Genomic DNA, 21,428 nt, shown 5'->3' on the forward strand with positions numbered 1-21,428 from the left:
GGTTGTTGAAGTATAAAAATGATTAGTTAAAAACCCAAATCATTGGCTTACCTACACTGAAAAGCATTGATAATTATACTTGTTCACTTTCAACTCTTGTCTGATTTTACAAATGCTAAATTGTGAACAACTTCTGATTATAGCCTGAAAGATGAGGGTTTTTATTAATTGTATTTTTTTTATTTTATTTAGAAATGTACAAAACAAAGCAACACAACACTGCTGCTGCTTAAGTGGTCACATTTTTAATACGTACAAATTGTATCATTGTGTTTTCTTATAAGTATACCATTAATTATTAGTCCCAGTTAAATAATGTTTTATTTTAGATTGGTCCAATAGCCAAGCATTAAGTCATAGTTAGTAGTTCAGACAGAGCTCAGAATACTTAGATCACCTGCAACATCCACCTTGAATTGTATACGATCATCTGCGCTCTCACAGTTGTACAACCCAGAGTGCCTGACCGCTGCTGATTTAATAACCAGTGCTCTCAGTGTTTCATTTGTGTGGATTTCATAGTCACTTGTTGGTAACGACTGTTCTCCATCTTTGGACCAACAGACTTGAGCATGCGGCTCTGAGACTTCACACTGCAACTTAATTGGACAGCCTGCTTCCACAAATGTGTGTCTTGCAACCTCTGGTAGCACTGAAAACCTCACAGGGGTAGCTGTGGATTGCATGAAATTTACAGAGCACTTATGTTCGGCTCACATTTTAGCTTGAAAACAATTGTTGTACACGTCAACGTTTAGGTTTGACCATTTCAGCATGATCAACACTGGGAGATACAGTTCCATAAAGCTTGTCTAAGTTCTCCACTGAGGAAGTTGTTTTGTAGCAGCTTAGAAAAACACGGAACTATTTATGCTTATGTAAAGGCATGATCAAATGTTTCTGCTCTTAAAAACAAATACAAGTAATTCACCTTCAATGTCCACATGGAAGGTCACAACATCCTCAGCGAGGCTACAGCTGTAGAGACCAGCATCAGAGGTTTTAGCCGAATGAATTATTAACTTTCTGAGGTTGCCGTCTCTTTTCATATCAAGGCCCGTTTTTGAAAAAAGCTCCATTCTATCTTTAAACCAGGAAACTTGGGCTGCATTGTCTGAAACCTGACACTGTAGGATAACTGGAAGACCAGTTCTAACAACCTTGTATTTTTCTGCAAGTGGTATTGCCATGATCTTTGGTGATTGGCCTAAGAAAGAAGGACAACAAGGGGATAAATAGATAAGAAAGGATTTCACTAGCAGTACACTAAACACACTTTCCAGCCAGTCATCCCACTTTTCCAAACGCATTCAGAACACAGTACATTTTTACCACTCAGAGGGGAAAAAAGATAAATCTGGAAGGTAACCTTAAGAAGAGACCATGAACAAGAATAAATCACCTTTAATGTCCACCTTAAAGGTAATGGTGTCATCTGTTGTTGAGCATTCATAGATACCAGCATGCTTTCTTTCAGTTGAAGGAATGAGTAAGTTTCTTGCCAGACCATCTGTCTGAATTTCCACATTGCTCTGAGGCATGAGTTTGATGCCATCCTTATACCAATCAACATGAGTTGAAGGTTCACGAGAGAGTTCACAGTTGAGAACAAGAGGTTTGCCTTCCTGGATGAACTTGTTCCTCTTGTTTTCTTGGAGCTCTGAGAACTTCACAGGTGGTGCTATAGGTTTTGGACATCATAAAAAAGAATAACAAGAAACTTCATAAACCAAGTAATGACATAGCTGTGATTTGAGAGCTTCCAAATGAGACATTTAAGTCTATTAACACAGCAAGCCGAAGATGAAAAAAGCTTAGATCATTGGTACAGTTTACAACACAAACAACATACACAGCAACAGACATAAATAAACACAAACAAAATAAAGAGAAACCAAGAAGCAAGTGCGTGACATTAATGTCAAAAGTTAAACGGTAATCGTAGACCAACACAAGGGTAGGATAAGATGGTAAGATGCAAATAAGTCTGAAGTGTTTGAGTGTAGAGGAAATGTATTTGTTAGTCCTATCATTAAAATGAATTAGAATTTATGAATTAGATGCAGCATGAAAAAAACTTACAGTGTGCATTGTATTAGAAATGTTATACAAGATCAGTGACTACACTATTTTCCGTTACGCGATCAAACACAGTTAACATTGTTATTTGCTGTTAGTGCTCTGCAAGACATGAAATGTGCCGAAGTTTCTGGACATCACCTTGTACATCCACAGAGAAGTGGATGTCATCATCCTTTGACTCACACTTGTACACATCTATATGAGTTTGTTCAGCAGATGGCACTACCAGACTTCTCAGATTCTCCTGTGATTGGATGCCTTCTTCATTTTCTGTCAGGAGCTCTGTTTCATCCTTGTGCCAGCTCACTTGTCCACTGTGGGCTGACAGCTCACACTGCAGAGCTATGGGAGAGCCAGCCATTACTGTCTTGTTTTGGTCAGCCTCATGCACAGCTGAAAATGTCAGAAGAGATGCTACAAGATTGAGTGTGCAATAGAAACAATCAATAAAAAATGTGCAGTTTTGAAACAATTCAAAAAAGCAAAACCCTTGAAATTCCAGCATTTGACATTTTCAGCATATCTGTAGCACTTTATAGTACATTTTAGTTTTCAGATGGTAACTGTAGACTGTTTGGTAAGTGAATGCTATTACCTAAATGTTACATGTTTTTTCATATTTTTTTATTAAGTAGTGGTGACTTTTAACACTCACTGACAAATGAAGTTAAATAATTGCAGACCAGATGGCACCAGGAGACATAAATGGCAGGGAGTTGACAGTGTATCTAACAATCAGTCAAAAACAGTTTGGAGAGCTCGCCAGACTCAGAGGATGGCTAACAGAAACATTATACAGTATTACCAGTAGTTGACTGCATTTGATAGGAGCCACGTTGATCATTTTGCAAGAAGTTAGTTGTATCATGCAACTGCCTAGCATGTGAGCATACAGATGCCATTTTGAAAGAAATGGGTCTATGAGGGCACCCATACATATCCTGAAGGCTCTTGCCACTCAAGACAGACTACACCCATGGAGGATCATTGTGTTGTGCATCAAGCACTTCAGAACTCAAGGACATCTACCCCATGCCTTGATCACTGGCAGTAACACAACTACCAGTTCACTGTACCAACCATAGGTTGTCATCAACACCAGTTCAGAAATGGTGCTGACAGTCAAATGTGCATATAGTGACTCCAGTGGGAGAAGATGAATCCTGCCAAAGTTGTGTAGCAATACATTGACATTGCTTATGGTTTCATGGTGTTGGGAACTGCCAGATATGACTTCAGGTCAGGGTGGCATGGCAGAACAGTGGTAAGAGCTCTTGCCTCTCAGCAAGAAGGTCACAGGATCACCTTTCTGGGAGAAGTTTGCCTTTTCTCCCTGTGCATGCCTGGATTTTCTATGAGTACTCTGTTTTTCCCCACAGACCAAACATATTCATGTTAGGTTAACTCTAATTTGTCCCCTAAGTATGATTGAGAACTTGAATTGTTGTCTGTCTCATTTCTCTTTATGTGGCCCTGTGATGGACTTGTAACCTATTCAGAGTGTACCCCACACATCTCTCACACAATGACTTCTCGAGATAGGCACCAGCATCTTGTGACCCAGAAAGGAGAAGAACTTCGGGTCACCTCTGAGTCTCTCTGAGTCACCTCTGAGTGAGTCTTAAGGCACAGTCCTACTTTGGTGATGGAATCAAATCATATGCCAACTTTGACCTAACGCTCTGCCAGATCTCAAGGGCCACTTACAAAAGTTGTGGACTGATTCACCATTAAGGAGGATACAGCATCTGTATGGCACTATTCATCACTTAATTTGGACTTGTAGCCAGGCCAGAGGGAGTACCACTGCCTACTAACAAGGGACCAGCAGTATGCCAGCATCACCAACCCTATTACTGATTTAATCTGATTAACACAACACATAGTTTTGTTTCATTTTCACCACTCTGTCTGGGTGCCAGGCTTATTTTTTGTCAGTGAGTGTAATAAAAGCCAGTGCTATAGTATGATGGCTATTATATAACTACCATATGATAACGACTTCTTCATCAGTATTAAATATGGCAATAATTTAATACTAATAACTACTACAAGTAGTAGTAGTAGTGGTAGTAGTAGTAGTAGTAGTAGTAGTAGTGGTAGTAGTAGTGGTAGTAGTAGTGGTAGTAGTGGTAGTGGTAGTAGTAGTAGTAGTACAAGTCCTAAAATTGTTTTTTTTTTTTCCAATTGTCTTATTGCTAAGTTATTAACCAATAACATAATGGTAAAGAGTAGGGGTGTAAATTGTTGTCCAAAGAGCACTGAAATTTGTTCAGATTGTTGTATTCTTCTTTTACTACACCAAATTAATTTAACACTGACAACTTGTTTGGATGCATATTCAATAATCCAGGTAGATAACTAAAACTGTTGAGTCAGGTCCTCTGGACGGGTTCTTCTTTGTTGAGATGTTTCATCTTTTATCAAAAATACTTCTTCTGTCTGAGGAGCTGCATTAAACTCAATCTTATAAGCAGCACCTTCTCATAATGGCTCAACCAGTTTGCTGGTGACAGTCAAAACTAGTTTTTCACATGCAACAGGAGCCATCAGGGCACTAACAATCGGTCATTAGGCTGATGGTCATCCTTGTGCATGTGATCAACTAGTTCTGACTGTCACCAGCAAACTGGTTGATCCACTACAAGAAGGTGCTGTTTAAGACAGTTTGTTGCAGCTTATCAGACTGAAGAAGTTTTTTCAATAAAAGATTAAACATTTCAGCAAAGAAGAACCCTTTCAGAGGACCTCACTCAGCCTTTTTAGATTTACTAAATTTAATTTGGAAAACAAAGCAGAAATGGTTTGTGTCACCTTTGACATCCACGTGAAACTGCACTGCATCATTTGCTGTCTTGCAGTTGTAAGTCCCTGCATGAGACAGCATCACTGACTGCACAGCAAGTATTCGTCTTGAGCCTTCTTCCAGCATTTCTTGCCCAGGAGCTTCAAGAAGACTGATTCCATCTTTCAACCAAGTGACGTGAGCGTTTGGATCTGATACCTCACATTCTAGCCATAATGATTTGCCAACTTCAACAGACTTGTTCCTGTCAGCCTCCTGAAGAGTGGTTATTCTCACAGGTGGAGTTGGGGATGCTTGAGGTAACATTAAGAGAAAGATCACAATTACTGCCTACAACAAATTAATGCTTTAAAAACATTTAAAAAAGCAAAATTGCAAAACAAGGTTAGTCGTGCCAAAATAATCTTACAGTAGAAGTCATAAAAAAGTGTTCTTTGGTATTAGTAACTTTAACAAGATGTATATTTGGTTAGATTTGAGATAACTAGGCATTCAGATTAGACTTTAATACTAATATACTGTATATGCAAATGTTTTCTTTACTGGTAATGTTCTTTCCAGACCACTCAAGCTCAGTTTTGCTTTTACTACTACAGGAAATTATTTTTTAGTTAGAACAAAATCAAGCGAGTAAATAGTCAACATGTTTTAAATGTCAACGAGTGCATAAAGCAGCCTATTCATTTTACACAAGGTCAACATTATGTCCATCTATATTTTGTAATGCTAACCATTTAAATCACCTTTAACAGCCACCTTATTTGCATTGGCACTGTCACTCCAATGACTGTCACGTGTACTTGACAAATACATCTCATCAGATTGCAATGCAGATATCCTCTTGGTGTAGTTAAAGTCTGCAACGTTAGTAGATAATTGTTGCCCACAGTGACCAGTGCTGTCCTCTTGGTCTTGTGCAGTTTCTGTGGCGTGAAGACACTCTTCTAGACCAGTTGCTTCCTGACTCGATTGATGCAGTAGCATTGAAAGATTAGATCCTCTTTGTCCTGCATTATGTATATCATCCCATTTGGAAAATGGTGGCAAGTTGACGTGCTCGGTTAGGAAAGTTTCTATTTCCTTAATCTTAGACAAGTCCAATGAAGCAGAACTGGCAAAGTCACAAAACTTCTCTGACAGAAGGGGTGGTTTGTGCAAGGGTATGTTTAAGTCCTCTGATTGGTCAGTCACAGTCCTTAAAGATTTGCAGGATCTCACTAAGAGGACACCTCCAGACTGTGAACAATCTTGAAGTCTCTCTGAAAGTTCATCTGACATCTGAGTGGGAATCAACTGACTATCTGATTGCACTGTAGCAGTATGTAAGAATTCGGAAGACTTATCTAATTTACAAAACGTATTTGTTCGGAGGGGTGAACTCTGTAATTTGTTAGGCTTTTGCTCAGACTGAGTATTGGATGTTGGTTCGAGGTTACCTGGTTTTAACTGCACAATTGGAATCTTCATAGAGTTTTGCACCTGCTGCTCTGGTTGAACAGGTACCTTGGAAGTAAATTCTTCAGATTCAAGTTCAGTTTGTAAAGAATCACAGCACTCATCTTTCTGTCCAAATGTCTCCAAGGAATTATGATGTTCTTCAGGTGGGACTTCTTTAGGCTGTATAAAGCACATACATTCCTCACCTTTTGTCTTCATTGTTTCTTTAGTATGATGTTGAATGTTGGGCAGAATTGTTGTTGACATATTAGTATGAGAGCACAATTGAGATTGGGCCTTTATTATTTGTTGGCTGTCATAGAGCTCCTTTGGTTGTTCCATTCCAGTACAATCAGCCACACAAATTATGACTGACTGAGGAGTTATCTCATCCACAGTATGACTTTTGCATGTATCTTCTCCTTTGTTTGTAGAGATGACAGAATAGCTTTTCGAGGACTTCTGGACAGCTTGATCAGAGTGAGCCTCTTCTGTGGACTTGTTCTTTTCTTGGTCAGGGGAGCACCATGGCGATGTAGCTATAAGCATTGTGATGTACACAGAAAAAGGTTTTCAGTTGTTGGTATTCTCAATACTTCCTTCCATAACATATTTTACAGCAGTGGTGGTTAGCATGGAGTTATGGGATAATCCATTGCAAAGACAAACAAGAAGGTCGACCAGGACTGGTCTGAAAGTATGCTTCACTATATCGCCCTTAAAAATATCCCTTGTGTCGTACCATCAATCTGTGCACTAATGTCTTTAAACCTAGAAAGTGCATGTTTACGTCTCTGAGATAAGACTGTTGTCATTGCAACGGGAAAAAGTTCAGGGCAGAAATGTGAATGAGAGGATCTGGAGATGAACAGAACAAGATGGACTTTAAGAGTTGCAGGTTGTAAGCAAAGATGATGGTTAAAATGAAGAGTGATTTGACAAACACAACATGTATGTTAGTATGACCAGCAGCTAAACATCTACCAAACAACCATATGTTTAAGAGCCAAAAAAAATCATCAGTAAAAGGATTTGAGGTCATGGATAACTGAGACATAAAAAGCATTTTTTAAAAGAACGTACACAAAATTACAGATGGTTCAGATGATTGAGCTAACAGTGAGATACACCACTTTTGTTAGTGGCATTTATGGGCTGGGTTAAGATGGATGATTGATTTTGAAATATCAAATCACCTTTGACATCCATAGTGAACTGGGCAGATGCATCAGTTACCTCATCAATCTCATCACGACAGTGACACAGTCCGGCTGTTTGGACAAAGCCAAAGAGAAGACAATAAGCTGGGTGATTGTGTCACGCATGTAACTAACTTTCTGAGACGTAAATGTGCAGGTACAATGAAGAACAACACCTTTTATGTTGTCATGTAACTCTGCATCATTCGATGTGTTACAGCTAAACTTGCCGTCATCAGACAAGAATGTTGACTGGAGGGGCAAGACCTGGCTGTCTTCTCTATTGTCAGCTTCCCTTTTTGGATACACCGGGGTTCCGTCTTTGTACCAGCAAGCTTTTGCAATAGGATCTGAAATCTCAAACTGCTGAACAATTTGGCAGTGTGCTTCAGGTGAAATGGCCTTCTTGTCAGAATCAAGTAGACATGTTGGAGGTGGCACTACAAACAATCATTGAGGGATTATTTCAGTGCATTTCTCATAAATTTGGAGACAAGCAAGAAAAGCGTTCACAAATTTGCACATAAAGATAGAACTAGAAGCCACAAAAAAATAAGCCACAAACATAACCAATTACACACTTGCAAATTAAAGAAAATCACCTTGATTTTTCACTAACAATTTGGCAACATCATCTGCTGTTGCGCAATAGTATGCTCCAGAGTTTGAAGGATGAGATGCTTCAATAACAAGAGTCTCCTTGATAGCTCCCATTTCAAGATCAAGTTCTCTATTTGAACAGGGTTCTGATTCTCTCTTCTGCAACACCTGGACAGCAGGGTCTGTGGTTTCACTGGCTGGTTCAGACGGGAAGGTTGCTTCAAGTGACTGCCTCTCCAAAGCCTCCAGTGAGGGAGAATATGTTGGTGCTAAAAATAATGATTCAAAATATAACTGAACTGAACAGATATAGAAGTGCGCCCTCAAGAAAGACTGAACCTTCCAAAACAGGTTAAAAAGCTTCATCTCAAAAATAACTGAGAAATGCTTTGTTGGGTTACGTATTATTTAAATACCTTTCTTTAATTTTAGCAGAGTTTAAGTTTACTATACTTTAACATACCGTAGACAGAACCTCTTACATGGCACTGCTTACATACATACCAAATATGCACAGCTATCATTAGTGTTAGTGTCCAGACAGCTTGAGCATTTGCTCTAAAACAAACAATTTGAATCAAAATATCACCTTTAATAGTCTCAGAGAAGTGGATACTGTCATCAAAGGTTTCACAACTGTATAGCTCTGGCTGCAAGAGCTCGGCAGATGAGGTAATGTGTCCTGTTGTGGGGTCATTGCTCTTTATACCCCAACCCTTTGGTGGGCAGAGCTTTGTATCATCTTTATACCAGCAGGCAGGGACAATGGAGTCTGTAACCTTACACTCCAGCCTCAAAGGTTTGATCACGTCAAGTGACTCCGCTCTCTCAGCATCAAATATAGTAGAATATGTCACAGGTAGAGCTAGCATTGGGGAATTAAGCACAACTAAATAAACCCAACGCTGTGAAAATAGATACTTTTCAAAGATAGAACTGCCAAGCAGAAGATAAAAAGTCTTTTGGCATCTTTCAGTTCAGAAAAAAGCCACAGCGATCACAAAGCAAGAACAAACAAACATCAGTTCTTTAAAACTATTATTTGCATAAAGAAAACCATCAAATCAAATTGTTTAAGCAGGGATCGTTAGTGGCACCTATAAAGAGAGAGCTGGGTTACTGGCTCAAGATAGAAAGTGCAAATTCACCTTTGATCTCCACTTGAAATTCCACAGAGTCGTCCTGTGTGGTGCATCTGTACAAGCCAGAGTGGCACAGCTCTGCAGACTGAACAACTACTGTCCTTGTGTTGCCCACTGCGTGGATTTCTAATTCAGAGTTTGGAATGAGCTGCATTTCATCCTTGTACCAGCAAACCTGGACTTCAGGGTTCAAGACCTCACACTGGAGTACTACAGGGCAGCCAGCTTCGATCAACTTGATCTTCATGTCTTCAGGAAGAGCTGAGAACTTCATAGGTGGAGCTACAGATATGTTTAGAATTCATATCAACCTTGAGTAAACCTCAAGTTAGCAATGCAGATAGATTATTTATGTTTACCGATGACTAAATTGCTAACATGCTGTAACAACATGAAGAGTTTTAAAAAGTTGCCAAATATATACAGTAATTACTGCCAAAGAGAAATACAACAGAATGTCAGACAACAAAGAAAATGGTCAAAAGGGTTAGTTACATTGCTGAGTAGAAGCTTGTTAATGTTCCACATAATTTAAAACTCATAAATCACCTTTGATGTCCACACTGAACGTGATGGAGTCACCCTTTGTCCTGCAGCAGTACAAGCCAGAGTGGGCCACTTCTGCTGAATGGACAACCAGTTTCCTCACAAAGACATCAGTTATCATATCTACGCCAGTTTGAGGAAGGAGCTTTGACCCATCTTTGTACCAGTGCACCTGGGCAGATGGGTCTGACAGCTCACATTGTAAAACAATTGGGCAGCCAGTTTGGACGATTTTGTTCCTTTCTGCATCTGGAATAGCTGAAAACCTCACAGGTGGGGCTATGAATATATACATATTATCACCAGTTGTTCAGTTATAGTTCAAATAGCTGTTTTAGGACAAAATACACAATTTATTTGTATAGGTAATTTGTACATACTGTATATATAATATATATATATATATATATATATATATATATATATGTGTGTGTGTGTATATATATATATATATATATATATATATATATTACGATAGAAAAAAAACTGTCTGAAAGTGGCATGAAGTTTAGTTTTGACAAAAGTCAGAAGTTTTATAAGAGACTCAAGAAACTTACCTTCTACTTCTACATTGAACCTGATGACATCATCAATAGCATCACAGCAGTACACTCCTGAATGTGAGAAGTCTGCTGATTGGATGACAATCCGTCTCATTGTGCCTTCTGATTGGATATGAAGACCATCCATTGTCTGTAGTTCTACCCCGTTCTTGTACCAATGCACTGAAGTTGAAGGGTCAGAGATCTCGCAGTAAAGTACAATTGGGTTCCCAACTTCTACAAATTTGTTGCGATCCATTTCAGACAGTGGTAGAAATTTCACTAGTGGAGCTGCAAATGTTACAACAGGGGGAAAAAAATCATAGCATGGATATTCCTCTTTAAACATTGTAGTATAAAACACTGCTGTTGTTTAGGTAATCTTGCATTTTTGGATTCAGGCAATATTTTAAAAAATTAAACAGTCATGTCTCAGAAAACACTGAAGTAAATAATCACAATGAATGTTGGGTAATCCACCACATACTCGAATTTTCTAAACTGTTTCAGAATTAGTTTTAAAAAAAAAGTGTTTCATTGCCAGGTTTGGTTGCTTGTTAGATTTTTATTTTATTTTACTTTTTGTACTCTACGTATTGATTTTGCAACCCCTTATCCACCATATTTTCTGGTTTTCCATAAATTATTTCTATTGGCTGAACAGTTTTTGTCCCCTGTCTGTCCGTCCACCCGTACGTGAATGTTCTGAGCATGACAACTTGAAAAATATGTGAGGTATTAACGATCATTTTGTGTGGCTACATCAAACTATAAGAACATTTCCTTTTTGAAAAGTGAGTTGCTAGGTTCAAATCCAAGACAGCCACCCCAACATATATGTAAACCTTGTAAGCTGAATAACGTGAAAAATAAACAATGGGCCAACTTCATTTCTGGTGTGTGGTTGCATCTAGACATTTGAAATGTTCTTTCAAAAATTGGATTGCCACGTCAAAATCCAAGATGGCCACTGACATGTAAACATGTAAACTGGCCACCCTAAAAAAATCTACCTATGTTCTTATACACAACGTATCTCCTACCCGCTTGTATATCTTGCACCAAAAACATTCGGATTTACTTGCATTTCTTGTTCAATTCTAGTCCAACAAAATCATCTTGTAAACTACAAATATTCACTATACTGTAGGAGACACTGGCGCTTGTTCATAGTGAAAAGCAATTTATCAGATTTACCTATACAGTACCTACCTTGTATATATAGGGCTGCAGAATCTCTGATACCATAGGCAATAAATGTAATATCAGCTCCATTGTCTGTATCCCGTACTCCTCGAATTCGAAGAGATTGGTGGGTTCTTGACCGTCGAATGGAATAACGCTCATCTTCTTGAAGCTGGGTTCCATTTAAAAACCATGTACCAATAACTGAAGCAGAAAGTTCAATGGTGAAAAGAGCATCCTGCCCCTCTGGCACCAAGGCATCTTGTAAAGGAGCTTGTATTCTGGCCACAGGAACTGCAAAAATAAATAAATTTGTTAAAAATGTGGTGTTACTCTTGACCATGTGATCACTGATTAGGAAAAAAAACAAGGCTTTGTTGCTTTATCACAATTCTACTGTTATACTAGAGATTACCTAAGTGAACAGTGCGTGGAAACTCAACATTGTTGCTTTTTCCATATTTGTTTACACTGCAAATACGAAAGCGATAATCGGCTTCGCATGGGACGCTGTCACCAAGGATCTCCACAGCAGTTGCAGAGTCTGTGGTCAAACACTGAAGCCACTCCTGTGATCCAGTGCCTACTTCCTGTCGTTCAAGCACATATCCAGATGGAGGGTTCTTTCGTGAGTCGGGAGCAGGAATCCATGAGAGCAGGGCGGCATTGGCACGCTCTGTGTTCATCTGCACTCCAACTGGACAGCTCGGAGGACAATGTCTTGCAGCTAAAACAAAACAATCAAACATACATTCAGTCGGAATACAAAGAATAAGAAATGTACAATTTTCAAAAACTTATTAAAAACAATAATTTTTCTTGCATATGTTGCAATAAGTTATTGATAATGGAACTCACATTTCACTCTTAACTGAGAGGACGTCTTTGATCTGCCCACAAGAAAAGTCACTAAACCAGAGTCTTGGGGCATCGTATTGACAAAAACCAGGATGTGAGTACGACCAAAGGACTTAATGATGGTCTGGTGGGTTTCACGCAACTCCGTGCCATCTTTGTACCAATGAATGTCCATCTCTTCTTTTTCCACTTCAACGCAAAAAGCAGCATTTTCACCTTCCAAGACATCCACTTTTCTTGGAAGTTTTCGCAAAATTGTACCTGTAAAAAGGACAATAAAGAAATTAAATAAATTATGTAACCCCCACTATTATTATTTTTTTCTTTATTTGTTACTTGCTTCCTGGTAACAAGATGAAACTGTTTGGAAATGCCTTGCATACAACCTTTGAGTATGTAAGCCATTACAGAAGTGATTAAAGTTTCTCTGTTAAAGTGAGTGATCTTAGTTATAGTTTCCAACAGTCATGCTACAAATATTTTATTTTTGGCATGTTGGATCTTCAAAATAATACGTGTCCCTTTAGAGGACCCAGGTCAGAGCAATGTCCTTGTATTTTTTTAATCAACATATACAGTATGTCAGCTGTTCATGAAACTTGATTCATGGAGCACAAGGTTTGCCTAAAAAGAAACATTCAATCCTTTTAAATGACTGAGTCTATGTTAGACTGTGGACTGAAATGTTCCACCAGTACCATTAAGCTATGTTGTACATCGTTTGGATTATTTGAATCCCAGTAGAAAGGGATAGAATCAAGATATTTTTGAGCAAATTTACGATTTAGGACATTGTGATCCAAAAAAACTTGAACTTGTTTCTTGAAAATGTTTGACTTCTCATTTAAACTGTTGATTTCTGAAAATGGATTGTCAGTCTTTTACTTATTAAGAAACTCAAAATGAAGTTAGTTGCCTTTCATTCAAGCACTTTTAATTAGTTATGGTGAAGTTTTTTAATCACTCGCATACATAAAATACAAATTTTAGATCTACATTAACTCATAAGTCTGAAAACAGACAGATAGACTTTTATTCAAGTTATCACTGACACCATTCTGCTATATCAAATTAGCTATCAGAAGAACAGGATGCAAGTTACGTATGCATCAAAAAATAATTGGAATTCACCACTTTTTGCCATAATCAAATATTTCTCACTGCAAAACAGGAAGAACATGTGTGTTTCTTACATCTACAGTGAATCCAACAGAACAAAACCAAAAAAAAAAAATTGGAATAATTTTATACACATAATAACCCATTGGAAAAACTACTGATAGATGTTTTCCACCTATCACCAAGACTGCAAAGGTTTTCCATATAATATCGGCCAGTTGCTTGATTTATAGTTGTTTTAAGTGTTTTTCTTTTTTACTTACTGTTTTAAAATCTCCTGGAAAATGTATAATATTTACCTTTAACAGCTACTTCTGCTATACTTCTGCCCCCATCAGGCATCTCACAGAGGTAAATTCCATCATCATCGACTCCGATGTCACGAATGGTTAGTCGTCGTTTCGTTCCCCATTCCTCCATTCCATATTTGGCCCCTGGCTGCAGTCGTCTGTCCTCCAGATACCATGTTATCGGAACAGAGTCTTCTGGAACTTCACACTCAAGAACAGCTAAATCTCGTTCCCAAACTTCTAGATCATAGAGAGGCTGCTTAAACCGTACAGGTGGCTCTGGGACCAGAAAAAAGGAAGGGATATATATATATATATATTTTAAGAAACATCACATTTACACTCTTGTAATAACCCTATAAATCATATGTTTCATAACAAATTCTTGAGCAAACAAGATGCACAAAAATAAGGAGACAAGTGATGCATTTAGTTGAGGAACAAGAAGGCTGTAAACACGTTGGTGTGTTAGAAAGGGAATACACTGTTTGTAACTGACACCAACACATGGCACCAGACAGTTGTAAACATCAGAATTAATTTAGTTTGAGTGTGAAAAGCTCCTCACTTTCACAATCTGTGATTTTTTTTAGTTGTTTTGTAGCACATTCTGTATTTACCATTCTGTTTTGTTAATTACTTTGCTCATTATGATGTTTTCTAGAGTTCACTTCACATCCTTTGTTCCATCAGCTTCTGTGCTTCTGTCAGTTCCTTAGTTCTGCCATGCTCACACCTGTTCCTTGTCAATATTAGTCTCACCTGTTGCCACTTACCTAATTAATCAACCTCAGCTTTTTTTAAGACTCAACTCCCAGTCCATCTACAGTATACCCTTGTGTGCTTTATTCACTGTCTGGTTCCACTCTGTGCCACTTTGAATTTCTTCTTTTTGTTTACATCTGTGACCACATTTTCTTTTTATCATCTTTTTAATAATTAAACTCTTTAGGTGTAACTCAAGCTCCTTGTGTGGTATGTTTTCTTGGGTCTAACTCTAAATGCCTGACACTAACTTCCTTATATAATTCTCTCTACATGTAACCAATGGCTTCAACTGACCATCAATTTTACCTTTGTTTTATTTTATAACTCTTAACTGATAGTATAAGGAAGTCAAAGGGATACTATAATGGTGCAATGAGTTTGGATGCCTTTAGACCATGTGGGAAATAGGATACCCCACTGAAAAGCTTCTATCACGTGGACAATCACCTGTAGACCTCTCACAAGCTAAATAACTTTTCAGACATCACATTAATGCTGGAATTTACCTCAAATTGGGGAATTTCAGACATCTTCAGGCTCAAATTTTGATTCATTGATAATCATGGGAATTGATAGCCAAATATATTTTCTGGGCTAGTGAACTGCTCTAATATCAGCCCATCAAACTAAATACCAAACCAAACATTTGCCATTTAACTCATTAAGCATCATACAGTATGTAAGCATTGGGGTATAAAGTACCATGTGCATCCAAACTATATTGATTGGTAGCTCAACAGATCATGGTTGAAACTGTAGCATATAAATATGGAAAGCTGATACTTAATTGGAACAAAATTTAATGGTAAATACCTGTCTGAGTGCAAGTGGCTATGCTCAAATTTTAGAGAATTAAAAATTATTATTATTATTTTTTAGAATAGCAAGTTAAATGTGTAAAAGCATGCCGTCAAGCCAGGATACAACTTTTTAATTTATTTTCCCCCCTCTATTTGGCCTTATACCAGTAAATGATCTCAGTGCACGTTTTTATCTCAGTGACATCATACTAGCATCAAATGGACAGAAATTTGATACAAAAATTCTTAACATGCTACTTGGTATGTTACTCGTGGTAAGAAGCATCCCATGCTTGGACTGTGTTTGCATTTATCCTTAGTGTTTCATTTGCTTATTTATAAATCAAAAGCTATTGAAAGAAAGTTTGACTTACCCTTGACAGAAAGGTGTACAGCACTGAGCGTTTGCCCTGCAGTATTTGATGCAGCACAAACATAAACTCCATTATCCTTTTGCTTACAATACAGAACTTTTAGTGTGAAGTACCCATCTCTATCCTCATACAACAAGTAACGCCTTCCAGAAAGTATAAGTCTACCATCTTTCCTCCAGATTATTTCTGGTTTTGGTTTACCAGTCACAAAGCAGCGGAATTTGGCATGCTTGCCTTCAGTCACTGCAAACATTTTCACTTTTGTTGACTTGGTCATGTTGTCGTCTCTTAGTCGACTTGGTACTTGTCTGCCAGTTCTCTGTTTTCCCTGGTGAATTTTCCAGTGACCATTGGTATAGCCATTACGATTTCCCTCTTCTTCATGTCCCGGACCTGCATCAACAAGTAGTACAGCTCCTGCTAGAGCTTCTCCAAACTCATTCCTAGCTTTACATGTGTATACACCACCATCTGGAGCACGAGTCTTGAAGATTTTAAGCTGAAACCATCCACCATCCTGATGGCCCACACTGAAATGTGTGCTCTCAAAAATTTCATTAAGTTTTCTACCATCCTTTTCCCAGACAACTTCTGGTCTTGGGTTTCCCCAAAGCTTACAGGAAAAGACAGCATCCTCTCCACGGCCAACACGAGTGGAAAGGGGCTTGATGAGAAATCGTGGCTTATTTTCCTCTCTGAGCTCCATTTCTTGGGCCTCACCTTCAACCTTCAGAGTGGCAGCTGCATAGGTTTCCCCAATGCTGTTCTTTGCTTTGCATATGTATTGGCCACTATCCTCAATAGTAACAGCTGATAGGATAAGGTTGTAAACGTTGCCATCTTCAAAAACCCTATATCGTCCTTGAGGGTCAATCTTTTCATTGTTTCGTTCCCAGATGACGGCAGGCCTTGGATCGCCACCAATTTGACACTTTAGGACTGCATCCGTTCCACTTTGTACCACTACAGGTCTTGGATAGGCTAAGAAACGTGGTGCACCACCAAACACATCCATTCTTGAGTCTTTGACAGTTTCCCTCCACCTCAAGAAGTTCAGGAGAGGTATCCAAGGCGTTTCACCACAGCAGGACCATCCAACGTCTCCACTGTAGTTTCTAAAGAAAGACATGACAAATAGATTATTTTCATTAAAAACACAGTGTATTTTATACCAATGATACCTAAACTTTTCAACTACTGACTCAAAGAACCAGTGAAGTCTTGTGACCCCAACTATTGCTGGTTGATGGGTTTATATCTTCTTGAATCAAAGAGGTTAACAACACAAACAGCCCTATCATTCACTGTACAATTTTTTTTAATTTATTTATCACTGCTGTTTCTTAAATGTGCCAAAAAATGTAAAAATAAAAAAATAGGTATTAAAATTGCTATTTGAGAAATAAATATAATCTTAAAGACTCTCAACTTGTGTTTTGCAACCCACAGAGGGGTCCCGACCCTAATTTCAGGAACCAGTACTCTAGAAACATGGGAAAACGTAATTAAACATTTTGCAAATGTATAACAAGTAAGTCAAACACTGAAGCAAAATTTCATGGGATCATAATTTAAAAGTTCCTCAAGGAATTAACTCCTTATCGTTTAGAATGGAAAGAAAAGCTTTTATCATTCCAGCACTCACCCTCTGCCCCCATGAATGTTTCAACACAAACAGATGGTATGAATATTAGAGCTAATTGAATTAGATCTGTCTGCGTGAGAGAAAAACACAGCCGAGCAGTAAGAAGAGGAACAGCCCAGTCCTGTTGCAACAGCAGCAACAACACATAGCCAGTACAGCTGGTGCTGTATTTCAGTGGGAAAGTGCTTAATATAGTACATCCTAAATAAAGACCTGAGAGGGAGTGTGTGTCAGGTATCACAAAGACAGCTTGAATCCTGCATGCGCACACAGACACAAACTCACTACAAGACTACCTAAAAAACTTTATACTAACCCTAAACTAATTAATTTAACCTAACCATAACTGTAAAACAACCTTTTTTCTTAAATGTGAAAGTGAAAATTATTTTTCTAATCATAAAATGTCACAATTCTATGCATCCATTAATTTTTTTTTCCTGCTGACAATTACACTGCAATTTTATTATTTAAATATATTTATCTGTGCACTTCATCTATAAGTTTTGGAATAAGGAGGATATTAGATTATGTGTCTATGAAGTTCCAAGTTTGAAAGAAAATCAGACCTACATGCTGTTTTATGTTACCCAAATGCACATGTTTTTCATAATTATTATAGTAGATTATTTAAATCAATTGTTAAATTATGGTAATCCTGGGAAATGTTGTTCTGGTTGAATTGATCCTGCCAACCAGGAGTCAGATGCTGGGATGCATTCTTGTATCCTTTATTTCACAGTTTACGTATTTCACCTTTTTTTTTTTTTAACTGTGTTTAAGACTTCAATAAAATAATACAAACCAAATAATGAGTATTCAAAATTTTGAATTGTTAATGTTTTTTTTAAAATATATATTTAAATATGTATTTTTCCATTTGCAAATTATTAAATTGTTTTAGTGCTTATCTGTGATTTAATTTGTCTATAATTTGTTAGACCTGACTTTGGGTATGGAATTATTGATTGGTAGCTTCATCACCTTAGGGACAAGACTCTGCTCACACAAAACAACACCAACAACAAAATGCATTTCAAATGGAAACAACAATATTAAAACATCTTCTCTACTGCTGTTGGAACACAAGAAAAGTCATTATGTTAAAAATCATTGGCACGTTCAACAATCTGATTTGGAGAACAGAAATTACAAATTCTGTGCTCCAGCTTAATTAGTCAAACATTAATCAGAGAGCGGGTTAAGAGAGAGACTGGATTAGCTCACCTGCAGTCCCTCAATGTGTTGTGGGTAAGAGAGCATCCAAACGTGGGTGCATTTTATCATGCCAAAAAAAGCCCTGCACTACAACCGTGCATGCTCTGATACCCTCCTCTGTTTGGCTGTCAACAAAAGGTCTAAAGTTCTCTGTGGGACAATCTGTTCAAACGTAAATCCAACCAAAAATGTTTCTTTTAAAAGATCAAAGTTACCACGAGGAAAGACAAAAAGTAGTATTTACCAGGCTGTGGTCGCAGCTTCAGCAAAACTCAAGTATCAACAAATAAATTACAAAGTTTAGAACATTTTGAAAAGATTCCAGTGCTGTGACAAAACAGCCAGTTTTCAAGAATCTGCCAAATTTGTGTACACAGTGTAATTTCTGCAACCAAACCACACACTATTAACATTGTTAGTACAGAATTTTAATTGACTTTGCAGAATATTTCATTCACACAGTTTAGACATTACACTATGTCTTTAATATTCCCTCTGGAGGTTTAAAGAGAACATATTAAATGCTGTGTTTGCTCGTCTTATTTAATTGGAATGACCTTTGGCACTTGGTGAAGTCGTGCACGCCTCACACACCCTACCTCGCTTCAGTCACCAGCAACCATCATCAACATACATTCCGTGCCTGCAGTCACAGTCCGAGCAGTTCCCAGTTCCAGGAGGTTGAGAATTGTAGTTGAATGTGCTATAGCCGTAGTGTAGTAGTAGCGGCGTCCGGGGTTGACTTCACTTTCACAGACATGGCTCCCTAAAGGTCCAAACTCGGTTGCATCCTCACAAACTTGTGTCCAGGAAAACACAAGAAAACCAAACGCAAACCTCTGCACCAGCTTCCTGTTGAACACGTTCAGAGCAGTTCCCAAATCTCCGTTTCGTTCAGGCCTTAGACACCCCAACTGTCATTGTTCATGGAATACTGTTAAATGCTTTTGCAGCTGCTGCTGTCTCCTAAAAATACTATGTGCCTTGATGACAGCAGAGGGGATAAGCCAGGCACTTCCATTCACTTGCCAGAGGGGGCTAAAGATAGTCCAGCTGGTCTGTGCAGAGCACAGCACTTAGCTTACTTGAAATTTTGCAATAAGAAATAAACTGTAGGGGAATTAAGATACGATTTATTTAGAACCTTTTTAAATTTGCTCATAACTTGATTGTAAATCGACAAGTTTACTTATCATTGTTTTCTGAAACATTTGTAAACTCATGGTAGATTAATATCGGAACTAGATGAATATAACAGTCCATAATATTTTGTTTAACAAATATAGCGGTATGGTTAGCTTTTCCCATCCATCCATCCATTTTCTTCTACTTATCCGAGGTCAGGTCACGGTGGTAGCAGCCTAAGTAGGGCGGTCTAGACTTCCCTCTCCCCAGCCACTTGGGCCAGGTCCTCAGGGGGAACCCCAAGGTGTTCCCAGGCCAGCCAAGAAAGATAGTCCCTCCAGCGTGTCCTGGGTCTTCCTCTGGGTCTCCTCCCGGTGTGATGTGTCCGGAACACCTCACCAGGGAGGTGTCCAGGAGACATCCTAACCAGATGCCCAAGCCACCTCAACTGACTCCTCTCGACGTGGAGAAGCAGTGGCTCTACTCAGAGTTCCTCCCGGATGGCTGAGCTTCTCACCCTATCTCTAAGGGAGAGTCCAGACACTCTGCAGAGAAAATCCATTTTGACCGCTTGTATCCGAGATCTCATTCTTTCGGTCACGACCCAAAGCTCATGACCATAGATGAGGGTAGGAAAGTAGATGGAGCGGCAAATCGAGAGCTTCGCCTGTTGACTCTGCTCTCTCTTCACCACGTCAGACCGGTACAGCGCCCGCTTCACTGCAGACGCTGCACCTATCTGCCTATCGATCTCCTGCTCCATTCCCCCCCCATTCGTGAACAAGACCCTAAGATACTTAAATTCCTCCACTTGGGGCAGGACCTCCTCCCCGACCCAGAGAAGGCGCTCTACCCTTTTCCAACTCAAGACAATGGCCTTGGATTTGGAGGAACTAATCCTCATCCCGGCTGCGTCACACTCAGCTGCAAACCGTTCCAGCGAAACCTGTAGATCACGAACTGATGAAGCCAATAGGATAACGTAATTTGCAAAAAGCAGACACGTGATCCTAAGGCCACCAAAACGGATCCCCTAAACACCTTGGCTGCACCTATAACTTCTGTCAAAATAAAAGTTATGAACAGAATTGGTGACAAAGGGCAAGCAGCATGAACCAAGCTCTGACACCAGTCATACAGGGACCTAACAGCCCATATTAAAGTGAGCTTTTCACATTTTAGTTATCTAATTAACTGGTTATAACAAAAAAAAATTGTGATAATGGGTTAAAATATTAAAATCAGCTGATTCGAGATGGACTGATTCATATGTATTCCACAGGAATGTTTTGATGATGTGTTAGATTAGAAGTATCCAATCCTGGTCCTCAAGGGACACTATCCAGTATGTTTTCCTACTCCAACGCATCTGATACAATCCCTGAATTACCACATCGTGTTCTTCTGAAGCCTCTTAATTAGCTGTTGAGTAAAATTAAGTGTGGGTGAGAAATGCCTACATATCTCAAAGGAGAATTTCTGCCCCAATTTTGGTAGACAATAAAGTTTTAACTTGTTTTATCTTATTTTAATCTGTTTTTTTTTTTTTTTTCATTACAGTCTGTTTAACAATCTATCATAGTAAATGCACATTATTTGAGGAATTGCATTGGCTAAAATTTAAAAACAATTATATCAAAATATGAACTAATAAACAACGGTTTGTGCTGCAATTGATGCTTGAAACTTATT

The 21,428-nt window shown here is 38.5% G+C and overlaps 1 protein-coding gene and 1 long non-coding RNA gene across 2 annotated transcripts in view; both read right to left on the reverse strand.

Moving 5' to 3' along the window:
* The window catches only part of obsl1b (obscurin like cytoskeletal adaptor 1b), a 35,797-nt gene extending 16,545 nt beyond the window's left edge, over window positions 1–19,252 (reverse strand). The window contains exons 1-7 of the mRNA XM_037687185.1: window positions 19,246–19,252; window positions 15,749–16,863; window positions 13,816–14,085; window positions 12,398–12,658; window positions 11,955–12,266; window positions 11,552–11,833; window positions 10,370–10,636 (exon numbers count right to left, since the gene is read on the reverse strand). Coding sequence (XP_037543113.1) covers window positions 10,370–10,636; window positions 11,552–11,833; window positions 11,955–12,266; window positions 12,398–12,658; window positions 13,816–14,085; window positions 15,749–16,763 — 2,407 coding nt within the window. The 5' untranslated portion in view covers window positions 16,764–16,863; window positions 19,246–19,252. The remainder of the gene's footprint in view (window positions 1–10,369; window positions 10,637–11,551; window positions 11,834–11,954; window positions 12,267–12,397; window positions 12,659–13,815; window positions 14,086–15,748; window positions 16,864–19,245) is intronic.
* Window positions 8,954–9,837, reverse strand: LOC119419516. The gene is made up of 3 exons (XR_005187261.1): window positions 9,816–9,837; window positions 9,273–9,548; window positions 8,954–8,989 (listed from the first exon to the last, which is right to left on the reverse strand). It is a non-coding gene; the product is annotated as an uncharacterized LOC119419516 (long non-coding RNA).
* Window positions 19,253–21,428: the final 2,176 nt, after the last annotated feature.

This window comes from Nematolebias whitei, chromosome 13, assembly GCF_014905685.2.
Source record: "Nematolebias whitei isolate Nwh7 chromosome 13, NemWhi1, whole genome shotgun sequence".
NCBI classification, from domain to species: domain Eukaryota; kingdom Metazoa; phylum Chordata; class Actinopteri; order Cyprinodontiformes; family Rivulidae; genus Nematolebias; species Nematolebias whitei.